A 17,851-nucleotide genomic window follows, 5' to 3' on the forward strand; every position below is an offset into this window, starting at 1 on the left:
GCCTGTGGCTCCATCCCCACCAGGGCCCTGTGGCTGGGCAGTCCAGCCCTGGGCCCCAAACCCCACACATTCCCCATGCGGACAGCAGCCCCAGCCCTGCCCAACTCCCTCCCTATAGTGACCTCAATCCCCCCTCCCCACTCCCTCCTGCCAAACTTACCTGCGGGAGCTGCTCTACAGGCTGCCTGGCAGCCATGTGCATATACCCCCTGCCTGACCACCCTCCTCCCACTCCCCTCAGCCCCTTGCAGGCTGGAACTCTTCCGGCCTGCAGAGAGGTTTTTGCAAATGTGAAAAATGTGGGCGTTTCTCCATTAAGATGAAAAATCTGTTTTTTTCTTGCGTAAAGGGGGTAATCTGCATTTTTTTCTGTTTTTCCATGGGAAATGGAAAACCCAGACCCCTTGTAATAAGTGACAATAAATGCCTGTCCAAGATCAGCGTCAACTCATTAAATAAATACTTGACGTAATATGAAAGGAGTGATTTGGGCTGGTGGTTTGGATGTCATGGACCATCACTATAACATTTTTAACCTTTAGCAAAATCCCAAGAGCCCTGAAATAAATGTTCATTATGAAAAATTGTTCTGTTTAACATTTGTGATTACTGTCAATTTCTTTAAAATAGAGCAAAGTAAACATAGTATTATTCTAAAACTAAAACATCTGCCTCTCAAAAGCTAAATTTAAATATTGTAATTTATTCCCACCCAGGAACAGTTCTGCCATGGGGTACTGAATACTCAGTATTCCAACACAAAAACCCAAACGCATATTTTATTCTGATCTTGTGTCATGCTCAGAATTATCAGGTATAAGTTCTGTAAATTCTCCATGTCTTTAAGATATACACAGATTTTGAATATGTGGTATTACAAAAGATGTGCTATTGTTACTGTCTCGGACGGCAAGAGCCGACTCGAGGTGATCCAACAATTACTTGTTCGTTGGGCGGGCTGGTGAATAGAGAGGCGGACAAAGCTTAATGGTTGCAAAACTTTACTTACACCGCTTGTAGCTGCGACGCAGACGGTCCGGTCGTCTGAACAACTATGTTAGTTGTTCCAGCTGGCAGGGCTCAAGCTAGCTCGTCCGTCCACAAATCAAGCCGGTGGGGAAAGGGTACGTCAGGGATTGCGCTCGGCAACGGGGAGAAGAATCGATAGGTGATCAGTCTATCGATCAGCTCAGCCGCAAGTCAGATCTCTTTAGAGGCACTCTGCAGCGTGCTCAAAGTTCTCCGACTTGGGCGGAAGTCGCACGAAATTTTAAACGGCTAGCAAGCCAATTACTAGCCGCCACGTAGGAATAATTTAGAACTGGCCAATAGCGGGACACAAATTTGCATTCAAATGGCGGGAACTCTCTTGCACCAGGGTTTTTCTGTTGCAACAAAAACCTTTGCTGTGCAAGAGGCTCTCATGTGGCGGGAAAATTCCATCATGCCGAGGCACCAAAATCACTGGATTGTGACAGTTACCATTTAATTCTGTTCACTGGAACAATCAGTAATATATGTATTAACTGTTAAACTGCAGTCAGTTGCCAGTGGCACAGAGAAAAGTTAAAAGTCAGTATTTCAAACCGTCAGCAGAAATGAGTATCAGATGTTAATACCCACAAATAGCTATGCTGAATAAAATCTATTCCAAGGTAAGCATTATCTAATGACTTTTAAAAAATCATGATCCAGGGGAGCTCTAACTACTTAATACATTAATACAATTTACAAGCAGCATCTGCACTCAAAAAATATGGAAATACGGAGAAATACAATTTAAAGGCAATTAAATATTTTGAGTTATGAAGCTTTTCCCTTCTTCATGAAAGTTTGGTGGTGCTGAAGATGACATACTGAAGAATAACTAAAGTGAAAAACTACTTGCTACATTTAATTACAGATTTTGAGCAAGTGCTTACTGTTTTGTAATTATGTGCAACTGTAGACAGATCAAACAGATTAAATCTGGTGTATGGCATTTTTAACTTTGCAAAAAACGCCAGAGTGAGGTTTAAGAACTTAAGATAACATAGCTGCTTACAGATGTAAAACGACCTGGAAAACAGCGCTTTACTCTAAACTTGGCACAGCCCAGCACATGCCCAGAAGAGGCATCGCATTAGTTTGACCCGGCTTGCCCAATGTCTGTATAGATCGGGCACTTCAGCAGGGCTTTTTTGGCATTTTTATCAAATAGCTGCTTGAACCAGTTTTAGAAAAAAGTGCCAAAAAGCCCTGCTGAAGCATCCAATTTATACAGATGCTGTGGAGCAGGGTCAAACAAGTAAAGTGCGTTTCTTTTCATTCCCAACCCCACCCCCCCAAATCTGTTAGTAGCCACAGATGTCTTAATGTTTAAGTACCAAAGAGATATTACAGAATAGAATGACTTTTTCAAAACATATTTGGAAAACTCAATTATAAGAACTACATCTACAATGACTAGATCAGTTATTCATTTTCTTGGTACAATACCAACTATTAATCAAACAACTAGCTATGTTTCTTATGAATAAACATCACTGATAATGCAGGGACTGAATCTAGAAAAGCTCAAAACATATTACAGAAAGACTTGCTGTTAAGAGGCACTCAACCAAATGTTTTATATCATATTTAAAAAGCGAAAAAGTTTACATACCCTTCTCCACCAATTTTTGTTATCTTTAGGCGAAAATCAACAGAATTCAGACTGGGAGGCTTCCATTTTAAAATATCATCACATCGACCAGGCTTGTATTTCTAAAGCAAATTAAAGAGCAATTTAATCATGCTTATAAGCTGATATTCAATAATTCTTATGGTGTCAAATGCTTCTAAATGACATTGCTCATAAAAGACAAACTATGATCTCTGGTACTCCTGGGGTAGCTGAGCTCTAGCATTTTACATTACTTGAAGTATTTGGTAAAATATAACAAATTACAATACTTGCACAGAAGGAAGATTCAGTACTTAGTATTTTCTTTTAAACTGATTAGTTATCATTACTAATATTGAAGTAAAACAACTGCATAAGACAAAATACTGAGAAAGAAAATATAAATTAACATAATTGTTATACCTGACTAACAAAGATTAAGGTTAACAAAGATTAAGATTAAGACTAAAGGCAGAAGGTAGGGCAGTATGGCAATTTAGAAATAAAGAGTGCCTATATACAAACAGGGAGGCTGCTCCAACGCACTGTAATTCCAGTGTGTTGGAGCAAACTTGATTAATCTAGTCTGCTGGAGCATGGCAATTGCCATGCTTTGTCAGCCTCCCGCATTTCATGCATCAGTGTCCCCATGCTTCAAAATGGTAACGGGGGTGCTTTAGCTAAAGATTGTTTGATGAGCCTCTGGGCACACGTGCATAAATGCCCTAACTCAGGGGTTTTCAACCTTCTGGATACACTTCTGGCAGGGAGAGGGCTTGCATGTGGCAGTGGAAGGTACCCCCCCCCACCCCAGTGATGCGGCCTGAAGAGGGGAGCCACTGCCCTCGCTCCCCTCCCCAGTCATGGGAGGTGGCGGCATGGAGTGATAGGTGGCGCTGCTCCACCCCACCTTCCTGCATGTACCCCCTAGCCCTTTTCCAAGTACCCCTGGGGGTACACATACCCCCAGTTGACAACCCCTGCCCTAACTGATTCAGAGTTCAGACTAACACAGCTTTTTCTAACAGCACAACAGTAATCAAAAAGCTGAAACTAGAAAGCAAGTATAAAACTGATGGATAACAAAGTTGCTATCAAATGTGTCAAAGTGTAAAAGCATATTTTAGGCAACCTCAAAGTTATTGGATTATCTGAAAACTGATGTTTATGCTACTTGTGTTTGGTTGGGATTTTCTTCCCAGCGCAATAAGAAAAAAACCTGTCATGCATCATTATGTTATCTCCCCAGACAGGTCCAATTAGAAACCTGTTTTTCTTACAAAGGAACCTGTAACATGTAAAAATTGAAGAAAATTATGACAGTTAATTACAGACACTAATTTTCTTCGACCTAGAAACATAAATATGCTTGGGCCAATTGCCTTGAGAGACAGGATACTTGCTTGTTTGACTTGTAAAAGGCCACAGCTAAAATAATAACAAAAGGCATATGACATTAAGTAGTCACCAGCTAATTGTATTTTTATATAAGGGGTGGAAATGGCTAGGCAATTATTGTGTTTCCTAGTACTGTATGTTATTCTAATATAATGCTGTTTGGTAAGGTAGGACTCTTCTATGAAATTCCACAGATAAGAAGCTCATAGCACTTTGCAGAGAAGTACACATTCTGGATTCAGAATTTCTATTTCATTATAATGAGACAAAAAAAAAATATAATTAAAAATAAAATTGGCTCAAACTGCTACAGTCCTGGGTGCATGTGTAAATGCTGTGCCTGGGAGCAGAGGTGTAGGTTGTAGCCGTGTTGGTCTAAGGACATATTCAGGTTGGTCTAATAAAAGATATCAAATTCACCCAAGGAACCTTGTGTGCCTGGGAGCAGTTTTCTCTGGCACAAACTGTACTGGAGTTTATCACATTGCCTTAATGACACGTGTAGATGCTCTCAGAGTGTTAGAGAGATAGATACCACAGACAAGTCTTATCAGACATTAACCATGAGGTATTATTAGAGATAGTGAGGGTAGAAGAAATAATACCAGAATAACAAGGTAGAGCAACAAGCCATCAATACTTCATATGTAAGATATTTAACTAAAGATTTTGTAGGAGCTTCCAAATCAAGCTGCCAAATCATGAAAAACGTCATCTCATTAAAAACAGATTCTCTTTCAAGAGTTTGGAGCATAGTAAGTATTGCACCTAACTTCATAAAAGATGTAGAGGTAATCTAGGGAAGAGGTTCTCAAACTGTGGTCCGTGGACCACCACTGGTCCATGAGCTCCATTTAGGTGGTCTACAGAAAGGTTGCGGAACAATCGAGAATATCTGTACTTGGCCCTGCACTTGATTTATTTTTTCTGACAATCGAGATTAAGTGGTCCACCAAGACCCTCAGCAATTTTCAAGTGGTCCATGAAAAAAAAAGTTTGAGAGCCACTTATGTAGGGAATTACAAACCAGGGTCATTTTTCAGAAATGGGAGAATGAACTGAAATGATAAATTAAAAATAGAAATTTAAGGTACTTAAATGAACACCACTGCTTCCTCATATAAAAGGTGTTTTTCCAAAGTTTGTACATTAACAAAATGGTAAATTAAATCAGCTGACAATTCATTTAGATTTTCAAAAAGACTTGGTCTAAATGAAACACATGTAAGGCTATGAGGACAAAAAACTCTCAAATGTAAATGTCTAGTTAGGTTCCTTGATCCACATTTACAGTTCATGCTGATATCAACTAAAGTAATAGGTGCTCACCATTTCTAAAGATTCAGACACATAAGTTTGCATCCCTAAATACTGTTTTAAGATTCTAATTGTAAACACTGATCTTAATTTTTTTTTCACCTAGACAGTCAAAGATTAGATTTAAATACTTGCATGCCCTTAGAAATTTGAAATAGCCATGCACAAAAACGTAGCATGGGGTAAAAAAAATGGTCAGCACAGCAAAAATTTACATTGTGGAGTCAATGCTGTTTAACAACTTTATTAAATGATAGTGAGTATGCACAAAACAGTAAGGTGGCAAATTTTAAAGATCAAACAAAATTACTTGATTAATCAAGACTAGAGAAGACTCTGAGGAATTTAACTGCCACCTCGAAGCCAGATGAATAAACAGCAAAGCAAAAGCTGAAATACCCTACTGATAAATGCAACATAATGCACACTTGATCATAGGGAAATAGGACTGGAAGAGACATCATGAGGTCATGTTGTCCAAAGGGCAGATCCAGGAGGGTACACTGATGCATTTGCACTCCCTTTTGATTCCTGATCCATCAAGGGTTTAAAACCAACTGCCTGGCAGTAACAGCAGCATTTCTAGTCAGGCAGTGTTGAGGGAGTCACTTGATTTCATGCCTCATTATAATCTACCTGATTGCTTCTACATTCTTCATTCCACTGGTATTAATAACCCTCTCTTCTTAATGGCCATGATGTTCCACCAATCAAGTTAGCCTTTGCTGTGAAGTTCTGCTATCTTCTCCCTTCTCCTGGTAACGAAGCTCCTATTTCACAGCCTTGCAGGTTGTTTTTAAATTAGATTGGTTTTTGCTTCAATCTTAAACTGAATAATACAGCCTTGGGTCCTGGCACATTATTTAAGATTCTAGTTTATTTTTACCTGGAGAAAAATGTGTGTTGTGTTATATGTGATGATGCACCTCACCATCTGCACCACCTTTTTCAAAATTCTAAGTCTGCCCATGTCCAGTCCCGAATCGAGGTAGGATCATTCCTCCCTAAACCATCACATGCGTCTGTCTAACCCACTCCTGAAAACTGAGGGATACAGATTTCAAAACCTAGCCTGTTCCAAGGCTTGACCACCATCACAGTCAGAAAGTTCTTCCTAATCTCTAGTCAAAATTTCCTGTGCTGCAGTTTAGAGCTATTGCTCCCAGTTGTGACCCTATGGCCACAGAAAATATGTAATATTTTTTACTACAAACACAAACTGCTACATTTCAAGTTAACTAGAGCAGATCAGGTAGGATAGCTGGGCATTCAATAAGAACACATACCTTATTTACCTGAAACTAAGACGACTTCCCCCCCAGTAGTTAGATTACATAAACAGAAAAATATACCTTTGTTATAACTGTACATGTACAAAATCTAATTATTGGAGGGTCATCTCAAATTTGTCCCAAACCATGGGTGGGAGGGCAGGCAGCCTGATACCCATACCTTGCTTCCCCACCACTTGCCTCCCATGCCTGCACCACTGCTGCCTGTCCCATTTGCCCCCACCCCCATATCTCTGTGGCCTGTCCCCCATGTCCCTGCCTTGCCCGTCTGCCCAATCCCCAGATCCCCAAACCCTGCTGCGGCTTGATCCCCCATTACCTACCCTAACCCCCATGAGCAATGCCGTCCTATACCCAAAAACACTGTTGCCACCTACCCTAACCAACATGGATCAGAAGATAGGGCAGCAGTGCACTGGGGGATAGAGCAGAAGCTTGGGCCAGAGGATAAGTCACCAGCACACTGAGGGATGGGGCAGAGGTCAGAGAAGCAGTACATGGTGCTGCCCCACCCCCCATCCTGGGCTCCTGCCCTACCTTTGATTTTGCTGCTGCTGCCACATCCCCTGATGCAGCTGCTGACAATCAGAAGTGTAGGTCAGGGGATAGAGCAGCAGCATGTTGGGGGATGGGGAAGCAGCACAAACTATTGCTTCATCCCTCAACACACTGCTGCCCCCCCAATCAGAAGCATAGGTCAAAGGGGTGTTGCTGCCCTATCCCCAGACCTGCCCTGCTGCCCTTTCTCCGTCTCTGATCCCTCACCCAATCCGCCACCCACAGTGCCATCCATCCCCTGCACCCATCACCAACCCATGTTGCCGCCCATCCCAGACCATAGCCCCGGTCCTTTACCCGCACTTGCTGCATTGCTGCTGACTGCATGGTTCAAGAAGCAGCAGCAGTAGCAGCCTGGGCCAAGATCAGAGGTTGGACAGGGAAGAGCCCGAGCACTGGTACGTGGATCCAAGATAAGACCTGTTTTTTCTCCCCTGCTGACTGAAGGGGAAAAAACATCATCTTGGATTCAAGTAAATATGGTAAATTATGGGAAAGTTATATTGCTTAAGATGACAAATCACGCCAATGTACTAAGGATTATTTCCTTTTCATTTACAGACATTGAACAATTTCTGTACAGCCACTTCCAGATTTTACAATGGCAATTTTTTATAAATGGGAAGAAAAGGGGCGAAAAGTACATAAACTAAATCCAAGAAATTTAGTGATTTCTCCTGGGCCCAGCTTCCAAGCTCAGACTATTGACAATTCCTATTCCTGTGTCAGGCCCTTAGTTTACAGTTTGTGATTTTGGCTCAGAAGAGTATAAAAGGAGAATTCCCGAGTGACCAGGGGCAGCAAATAGGGCAGTCTGAAAGCAGTTGGCAGGTCATTTCACAGGTCAGTTTACTGCCTCCCTCTGACTTTTTTAATTAAGAATAACCTAGATACTTAGTGTAAGTAGCTAAAGCTCAGCAGTTAGATCAATACTTAAGTACCTTGTTTAACTAAAGACCAGAATGAGTGGGGAGTTTGCTAGGGAGGTTGCCCAGATACTCCCTCTCTTGCCTTCCTTCACTGTAAGCTTGGTGACAGGAAACAGGTTAGCAGGGAAAAGGACACCTTTGGAACCAAAGAGCAGCAAATACATCAGTTTACAGAGGAGCTTACAGGGGAGCTTGCTAGAGAAAGTCTGCTTAGAGACAGCAGCAGGAAGAGGTAGGTAGCAAATTTAAGAGACCCAGAGAGATGGCTGCAGGAGGTTGCAGTGGAATGCCAGAGACACTACCACTGCCAGCTCTTCCTCTGCTTGCATCTGTGAGGTGTTTGTCCGGGCAGGGCAGCTCACCATCGAGACTTCTGCCCAAACTCTGGTTTGGCGCTGTGGAGACTGTGGCTTGCAGGTTCCTTCCAGTAACAGCCAGGTGGGGAAGTCCCTGTGATGTGGGCAGTACCCTCCTGGTGATGTCCCTCAGACAGCAGGTAAGAGAGCTACAGGAGGTGGTGGTGAAGCTCTGAAGCATTCTCAGCTATGAGGACTTCAGTTTCATGCTGAAGGAGACTCCTAGGACTGCAGAGGAAAGACTGCCAGAGGCAGCACAGGAGAAGGACGAGGACTTGGACTCATGGGAAGGGCCTGGGCAGGAATGGGCACATCCTGCAGGTCAGTGCATAGCTGTGCAGATGGTGTTGCCAGAAGGGCTTTGATTTCTTCAATCATGGGAAGCTGGAAGCTTGTGACCTCTGGTAGCAAGCAGAAGTCTTCATCCCCACCTGCAGCAGTTTGACTGGAGAACAGGTATGGAGTCCTAGTAACACAGGTGAAGGAGCATGTTCCATCAATGAAAGAGACCAGGCTAAGCCTCCCCTAGGATGGGTAGACTGAAACCACTGCAAGCAAGAGGAGGTGGTGGTGGTTGGTGACCCCTTCTGTTGGGGACGGAAGCATCCATCTGATGACCTGACCTGATTTCTTGGGAGGTATGCTGCTTAGCTAGAGCCTGGATCCAAGATGTCACAGAATAATTATCAAGACTCATCCAGCCCTCTGACTACTACACTATGCTACTCATCCATGGGGATACCAATGATACTGCCAGGAGGAACCCTGTGCAGATCAAAAGCAACTACAGGGCTCTGGGCGCAAGGGTGAGGGGAACAGGGGCTCAGGTGGTGTTCTTTTTGATCCTTCTGGTCCATCTGATGAAGAGAGGGAAGAGACAGGCTACCTAGCCTAGGGAGGAGGGCTTTAAACTAGGTTCGCTGGGGTTGTTAACCAAAGCCCTGAGGTAAGTAGGAAAGTGGGTGACCTGGAGGAAGCACAAGTGAGAAAGTAGGGCAATCACCTAGTTACTTCAGGTGTTTACACACAAATGCACGGAGCCTGGGAAACCAGCAGGAAGAACTGGAAGCCCTCACACAGTCATGGAACCATGATGTGATTGGAATAAATAAGATTTGGTGGGATAGCTCGCATGACTGGAGTACTGTCATAGATGGGTACAAACTGTTTAGGAAGGAAGGGGAGGGGAGAAGAGGAAGAGGAGCTGGTCCTCATGTAAAAGAGCTGTATGATCGCTCAGTATGAAACTTGAGACAGTCCTGTAGAAAGTCTCTGGGTTAAAGTCAGAAAGGGGAGAGCAACAAGGATGATGCTGATGGTGGGTGTCTGCTGTAGTCCACCAGAACAAGAGGAGGAAGTGGATGAGGTTTTCTTCAAACAGCTGTCGGAAGCTTCCTGATCACAGGCTATGGCTCTCATGGGGGACTTCAACCACCCTGACATCTGCTGGGAAAGCAATACAGCAGCGCAAAGGCAATCTAGGACCTTGGTGAAAGAACAGGTTAGGGACTATTTAGGGACCAGGCTAGAGAGGAGAAGAGGGTAATCAGGAACAGCCATCATGGATTCACCAAGGGCAAGTCATGCCTGACCAACCCGATTGCCTTCTATGAGATGACTGGCTCTGTGGATGTGGGGAGACCAGTGGATGTGATGCACCTTGATTTTTGCAAGGCTTTTAATTCAATCTCCCACAACAACTTTGCAAGTAAGCTAATGAAGTATGGGTTGGATAAATGGACGGTGAGGTGAGCAGAAAATTGTCTGGATCACTGGGCTGAAAGAGTAGCAATCAATGGATCAATGTCTAGCTGGTAGCTAATATTAAGTGGAGTGCCCCAGGGGTCAGTCCTGGGGGTGGTTTTGTTCAATATCTTCATCAATGATCTTGGAAGCAAGTTTTCACATGACACCAGTCTGGGGGGAGTAGTATATATGCTGGAGGACAGGGCTATGATTCAGAGATATCTAGACAAATTGGAGAACTGAATCAAAAGAAATCTCATACAGTTCAGTAAGGCAAGTGTTAAGTCCTGCAATTAGGACAGAACAAGCCCATGCATTGAAAGAGGCTGGGGACCAACTGGTTAAGTAGCAGCTCTGCAGTAAAGGTCCTAGGGGTTACAGTGGACAATAAACTGAATATGAGCCAAGAGTGTGCCATTGTTGCAAAGAAGGCTAACAGCATACTGGGCTGCATTAGGAAGAATGTTGCCAGCAGATCAAGTGAAGTGATTCTTCCCCTCTATTTGGAACTGGTTAGGTGACAGCTGGAGTCCTGTGTCCAGTTTTGGACCCCCCAATTCAGAAAGGATGTGGACAAACTGAAGAGAGTCCAGTGGAGGGCAACAAAAATGGTTAGAGGACTAGGGAACACAATTTACAAGGAAAAGCTGATATAAGGGAGGTGGGCTTATTTAGTTTGGAGAAGAGAAGTCTGGGCCGGGGGTGGGGAATTTAATAACAGCCTTCAACTACCTGAAATGTGGTTAAAAAGAGGATTCAGCTAGACTGTTCTTAGTGGTGGCAGGCAACAAAACAAGGAGCAATGGTTTCAAGTTGCAGCAAGGGAAGTTTAGGGTAGATATTAGGAAAAACTCTCTCACGAGGAGGGTAGTATATAGCACTAGAACGGACCACCGTCAGAAGTTGCAGAATCTCCACCCTTAGCGGTAGACAAAGCCTTGGCTGGGATGATATAGGTGGGGATGGTCCTCCTTGGAGCAGGGGGTTAGACTAGGCAACCTCTTGCTTTCAACCCTAATTTTCAATGATTATGTTCAGTATTTGATGACCCCTTCAAATAGGGTTAGCAATGAATTCCATGTATTCCTTAATTTATGTTCATTATATTAAAGGAAACAAAAATGGTAACTAATAATTTTAGAATTTACAAAAAATGGAAAAAGATTCTTCCTTTGGCTAGGCCAGCTTCATTTTACTTTCACAACTAAAGAAAATCATCTAAATTCAGGCTATGATACAGATTTTGATAACAGTGTTCTAGATAATTTTGTGTCACATGACAATGAAGAGTTTATGTATTTGATAGCAAAATATTTTTATTGGATCTAATATAAGAATGAGTATATATGATTTTGTTTCAATTCTAAAGTCTAGATTCTTTTAATCTCTACAGTGTTTTATTAGACTTCTTGATGAGTTGTTTGTTTACTATAATTGTGAAATGATGAAAATGTTACAGAATGTGACTATTACAATTATACAGGTGCATTCTCTCCAAGAGATAAACAAATATATAATTGGAAATCTTTTTTGTGTTTAACCTGTATATACAAATAGTTCAACTTTCTGCATTTAGTTTTACAATTTGGATATAGAAACCATACCACTAAACACTGACATACTAATTTTGGTGTATTAATGCAAGTTTAATGGCATGTAGGGTTTTATTATCAGAGTACTAACACTATATTGAGATTCTAGGAAGATGTGACATTTTGTAAGTAATAACATTGATTACCCAGAAGAATAGATAAAATTGGCAGTAGTTCTACTGTTCAAATGTTATTGTAAAGCATTCTTGGCCCAATGAAAAAGATGCATTGTTTCAAGACTATATAATTTGTGTTTTGAAATGTATGAGACATGGTGTTCTACTAAGTGGAAAGGAGAATATGATTATAATGAAAAACACTTTCTGAAATATTAAGAACAACTGTCAGATCAGACAGTAACATGGCACAAAGATGCTGCTAGTATTCATTCACTTAAACAACTTTAAATTATATTTCATTCAAGGAATTTCAAATAAGGTTTAGAAACTTAACCTGTAAGTAGAAATCATCCTGTTAATATTTTCAGAGAGATTTTTCAATTGCCTTTTTCAAAGGCTTCTTTCTGCACATTTGAAGTCAATGCAATATTTATATTGGACTTCATTTTTGTAATTATTGGGCTTCAATGTCTTCTACTTCTGCACTTTAATTTAGCTTTATACCTCAGGCCTCATTAAACATCTCATTTCATAACCATACTAATAGCTTTTCTTAATATTCCATTGAGCAAAGAGGAAAATGTGACAAAAATTCTTTGCAACTTTTTTAAAATATTAATCCTATTAATATTTGATAAATGAAGACCAGTTCATAGCTTAAACACACATTTTTAGCATTTGGAACATAGCAGCTACAAAATTATTCACTGTTCATTTTCTTTTGGCATGCAACTTCAGTGGATAAAAATGTTTTTAATTCACCTTGATTTACTTTGTTTCCTTTCATCCTTCCAATCATTAAATAGCCCTAAAAATTGTGACACCTGGTCTTAATTAAAGAGGATGAAATAAATCACAGATAGCTCTTAAAGCTCAAATTATTGTACAAACATAAGCCTAGCATCAGTATGATTATTTCGCCTTAGTCAAAAGATATAGTTAAGTTCCATGGTTGTTACTTCACATATTTTTAAAATGCTATTGATTAGTTTGTAATTTTCTTATTCTTCATCAACCATAATTTATTACTGCTTTAAAACTGTACTACATAAATCTTACAGGAAAAGCTAATGTTATAATGCATACAATAAAAATACATCAATTTGTCAACTGATTTTTTTGTTTTATTCTGTTTATTTAATTTTATCACGTTTGAGCTGAGATAACCCTCAAAGAGGAGAAGCAGGCCAGTGTTTTATTTATTTCCCCAAATGAAACCTGCCTTTAAATTAGTTTTTCCAATTCAGAAATAATTTATATTGACAATTCAATGGATTCAATTCTGAACTGTTTTCTGACAGCCACACTTTGAAAAAATTTTGCTGTGAAAAGCACACGATGTACAAATACCATGATAAGAAATAAATGAAAATTAATGTTCAATTGTCTGAGAACACATTAAAACCCCAAAAATTATATTCACAGTGCTATGATTAACTTTCTTTCACCTGCCCTCTCCCAAATTCCCACCCTTTCATCCCCGCAGACAATTACTGTCAATCATATCCATTGCTAACAGCAAAGATTAAAGCAGTAAAGTTCATATCTTCAAATCTGGAACTAAGAGTCTAAACCTGAGCAAAAAGCTACTGATTCCCAATTCCCATTTTAGCTCCACACTATGAAGGATCAGGTCCTAGCCTTGCAGTTATAAAGATTATAAACTCATGCCAAAGTGAACCTACTACAAATACTAAACAGAGGATTGAATTTGGTGCACATGCACAGACACACACACAGGCCAAGTCTACATGTAGTGCAGATGTTTGGTTCCCCAGGGACAATTAGTGGTGGCGCACCTTGTCCCCAGGGAACGCCCGTGTCATGCACGCTTTGCCATGTGGCAAGTTAGTGGGATTAGGGGAGGCTGTGGCCAGCACTGGGCTGGCCCCAGTAGCCTTACCCGGAGTCTTGGGGGCCCCCTGAGGCTGCAGCAGCAGCGATTTTGCCATGTGGAGCCTGGCTAGCAGGCAGACCGTGACTCTGGGTGGCCCGCCTTTGCTTTTGAGCGGCACACACTGCCCCTGCATGTGTTGCTCTGCTTTTTTTTCTGCAGGTTTTTTTGATCCCTGGATATCTAGGGGTAAATAAAAACACTCTCCGTACTTTGCCGTTGCATCATGGAGAACAACTGAATGTGTAGTATGTTGCACCACACACTCTGGCAGCACCACATACTGCACAGCTGCGCTCATCTGGATGTGGCCATACAGAGAAAAGTTAAATTAAGATATTAAAAGGTTCTACCATAGTCTGTTCTTGTGTACCACCAGCTACGGATAGCACATATCTGGAGAGGAGAGCTTAACTTATTGCCCAAAACTAATAAATTAAATTAGCTTCCTTCTTTCAGGAAAAATCCATTGTCAATTAAAAGGGAACTATTTGTACATTAGGCAGACAGGATATACTCATATATTTTATCTGCTATGCATCTACCATGTTTACTTGATTCTAAGATGGGGTCTTCCTTTCCTCATTTCACATGGTGGGGGGTGAATCCCTTTGTCTTATTCAGGGTTGTAGCAATAGTTGAAGCTGCTGCCTGTCCCCCTTCCCCACCCCGACACCTCTGCACTCCCACATTTCCCCCTATCCAACTTCACACTGTGTCTGCTCCCCCACCTGCCCCACTCCCCTTCCTCCTTATTTTTGTTCCATGCTGGAAGGGTCCATGCAGGCTGCAGCCTGGGACACTGAGCATAGCCCCATGGCAGTGGCACGCAGCCCAAAATATGATGAGGTTCAAGACAGCCGTTCCAAAATCTGTTTGCCAAGCCTCTAACCTTTACTCATTTAAACTGTTTCTGAAAACTCATTTCTATAGTACAGCATATAAAATTAAATAAAATACTTTAACGAGGAAAAAATACCATGATTTGTGTGCCTCCAAAATTCAGAAACCACAAGGTCTCCTCTGTCATCCTTTCTTTTCGATGGTACAGTATAGGGGTCTGCAACTTTCTTATAGTGGTAGGCTGGAAGCACCCAACTTGGGTCTTAGATGGCTGGCAGTAGGACCTGAGTGCTGCTGCCACTTCTCCCTGCCTCCTGGTAAGAGTCCCCTGCCACTGAATGTTGCAATCTCCATCTCCCCTCCCAACACATCAGCTCCTCAGATGGGATCCAATGGCTCCACAGGCCATAGGTCACCAACTCCTGTTATAATATATTCCAAACTCTAGAACACATAGGAACAGGCTGCACGTTTTTAAACATTAAGATATATCTTGAGGTCTAGGATATCACTTTCCTATGCAGCATCGCATTTAGATTTAGCAATTATTATATGGCAAGATAACTGAACACTGCCTGGTAAAACAGCCCAGGTAATAACACATTTTCATGCTCAGTTGCTTTCCTCACTAAAGTTTGCCAGGAAAGACTATTAATAAAGGAATTTTGTTCTTTAAATAATCTACTTCAATCATCAATAACACACTATAATCATTCTGGCTATATCTGTAACTGTTTTAGGCCCCAGTCTCACAAACAGTCATGCTTAACTTTGCATGCTTTGTATATTGACAACATCAGAACTTCAGCCTTGGCTATGAAAAAGCTCTCCAGTAAGTTTCAGGTTTCTGACCTTAGTTTCTGGCAAGTGCACCTGCCATAATGAAAAGGAATACATAAAACAAAATTTTGTTTGAATTTTATCACTTTTTATAAGCATATTTTTTCACAAAAGCTGAAGTTTTGTTTAAAGTACTGTTCTTTATGAACTGAAATCTCATTTTCTCCTTCCTCAATTATTTTGTTTCATGGGCCTGCTTAAACACTAAACATTATAGGAAAACTATCAATTTTTCCCATTTTATGGACCAATTTTTCACAGTCTTCCATGGACCAGCTCATTCCTTAGTCCTAATATCATATCTTCCCTGGAGCAGCTAATGATGTTTGGTTGCATGGAAAGTAATGTTGAGGAAGCAAGAAAAAAAAAATCTTTAAAACAATGAGTACAACCCCATGGTTAAAGCACTGTATTTTGTGTACAGCTGCTGTTTGTTTCCCATTCAACTGTGCCAAGCATTTCACATTTATTAGCCCCAGATCTCCTCTCAGCTAGCACTCCAATTGCTCCAATTCCTCTAGATCTCTTTAACATTTTGTCACTCTTTAGATTTGCTACCACGGTCATTTTCCAAATTTAAGTTAAATCCGATGATTTTACATTAAAAAAATGGTCAGCCTCACACAGGGAAGGGAGGCACTTTTATTCTTTTTGGATGTTTATCAAATAGTAAGAAAAGTTTTTGGAAATCTTAAGAGTGTTGGATGGTAGCAGGTGTTAACTGCTTGAAGATTGACAGAAGCTTTTCCATTATAGTAGGAGCAGCTCCACGAAAAAAGAACAACTGCCCCACCTGACTTATTGGGAAAAAAATTATTAAGTTAGGCAATTTCTCTACGTTATACACTACAGTAACAGGACAATGATGTGGAAATTCAAAGGCCTCTCCATAACTGTGTGATTGTTGACATTTTTACTAAGTCATGATGAATTTGCTGCAGGGGATCAGTGTACCAAGGAGTGATGTTTTAGCAAATCACCTTACAGTTCATGAAAATTAATGAAGCCCACGCAACAACATTGAAGCAGAAAATGTAAAAATACATAGAATCAAAATTGTTCTACTGGAACAGTGATTAATATCTACTGGAACTTTTGATTAATATCAAGAGCCAATATGCTGGGCTATACCTTTAACCTAACCAAAGCAGCAAGAATATCAGTACAGACCAATAAACTGAAGCAACATTCTTTCAGGTTGCTTCAGGTGCTGTCTAACCTTTCTTATAAATTTGAAGACTGAAAAGCCCCAAGAGCTGAGCAGATATGCATAAAAGATAATGCATACCATTGCCAGCAGGATCTTTTCTACATGTTGCCAAAAGTATGTTGCACAAGATTGTCATTAAGGGATAGTTTATTACATTTTACATAGCTATGAGCCTCCTTAAACTAAATATTCATGAGTCAAAATATAGTATACAGAATCTGAATGTATTACAAAGAAAGAACAAAAATATCCTTCCAAGTTGCATATTCTAATGCATGATTATAAAATGATGAGCTTTAATTACATTAAATTCATTAGCATGCATCTAGATTAAAATTGCAAAAGCTATATTTGACTTACAAGAATGTTTTCACCAAGCAAAATGTTAACATGATTTTTCTTGGGAAGAAGGAAGTAAACAGGGTGGGTAATACTCAATGTGTTTTCCATTCCCATAAGTAACAAAATGATATATCTAGAAAGGTTCTAAAAAAGCTGCACTCAAACATGCTTAAGCCACAATAAATTCTCTCAAAGGTACCAGAGATAAAAGTTAATTCAATTAACAAAATCTTGTCTTAGTAAGGCAGACTAGAAGAAGGGAGAAGGGGCATAGCACACAAGAAAAATACAAGTTTTCCAAGGGAGTGATTTAAGTCATGTGGAGAGAAGAAAACTGATTTAGACTCATCAGTGTAAGGGCTCTGCCTGTTCTAAAGGGGAACCGGTAATGTTTGCTGTGCTGATTTAGCACAAACAACTCTATGGACCTGACCCAAGTGCCAGTAATTACAACAGAGCAAACAATTATGGCTGCAGTAAAGCCTGGTCAGTATTGGCCACTATTGAGAGAGGTTTTGGCAGCACTGACTTCCTTACTGAAGTCTGTGCCTCAGGTGCTCTTCTGAAACATAGATTAGTATATTCTTCCTGACATGTCTCCCACATATGGTGATCTGGCTGATACTACCACAGGCTCTGGTGTTGGCAACAAACCTTATGTTTGGCTGCTTCCTCAAATCTTTGCCTACCATCTCAAATTAGCCAACTATCTACTTCCTAATATGCATGGGCTGGGCCTGTATCCCTGGACTTCAACTGCTCTCTCTATCT

The 17,851-nt window shown here is 40.9% G+C and overlaps 1 protein-coding gene across 6 annotated transcripts in view; it reads right to left on the minus strand.

The window, feature by feature from the left end:
• RNGTT (RNA guanylyltransferase and 5'-phosphatase) overlaps positions 1–17,851 on the minus strand; it is a 361,441-nt gene that overhangs the window by 99,824 nt on the left and 243,766 nt on the right. For all 6 annotated transcript variants that reach the window (XR_003094276.1, XM_025205262.1, XM_025205261.1 and 3 more), the window contains one exon: positions 2,645–2,745. Coding sequence is in view for 5 of the 6 variants with exons in the window: in XM_025205262.1 (XP_025061047.1) it covers positions 2,645–2,745 (101 nt within the window). In the remaining variant the exon portion in view is untranslated. The remainder of the gene's footprint in view (positions 1–2,644; positions 2,746–17,851) is intronic.

The sequence above is a fragment of the Alligator sinensis genome, unplaced genomic scaffold (assembly GCF_000455745.1).
Source record: "Alligator sinensis unplaced genomic scaffold, ASM45574v1 scaffold658_1, whole genome shotgun sequence".
In the NCBI taxonomy this organism is placed as follows: Eukaryota; Metazoa; Chordata; order Crocodylia; family Alligatoridae; genus Alligator; species Alligator sinensis.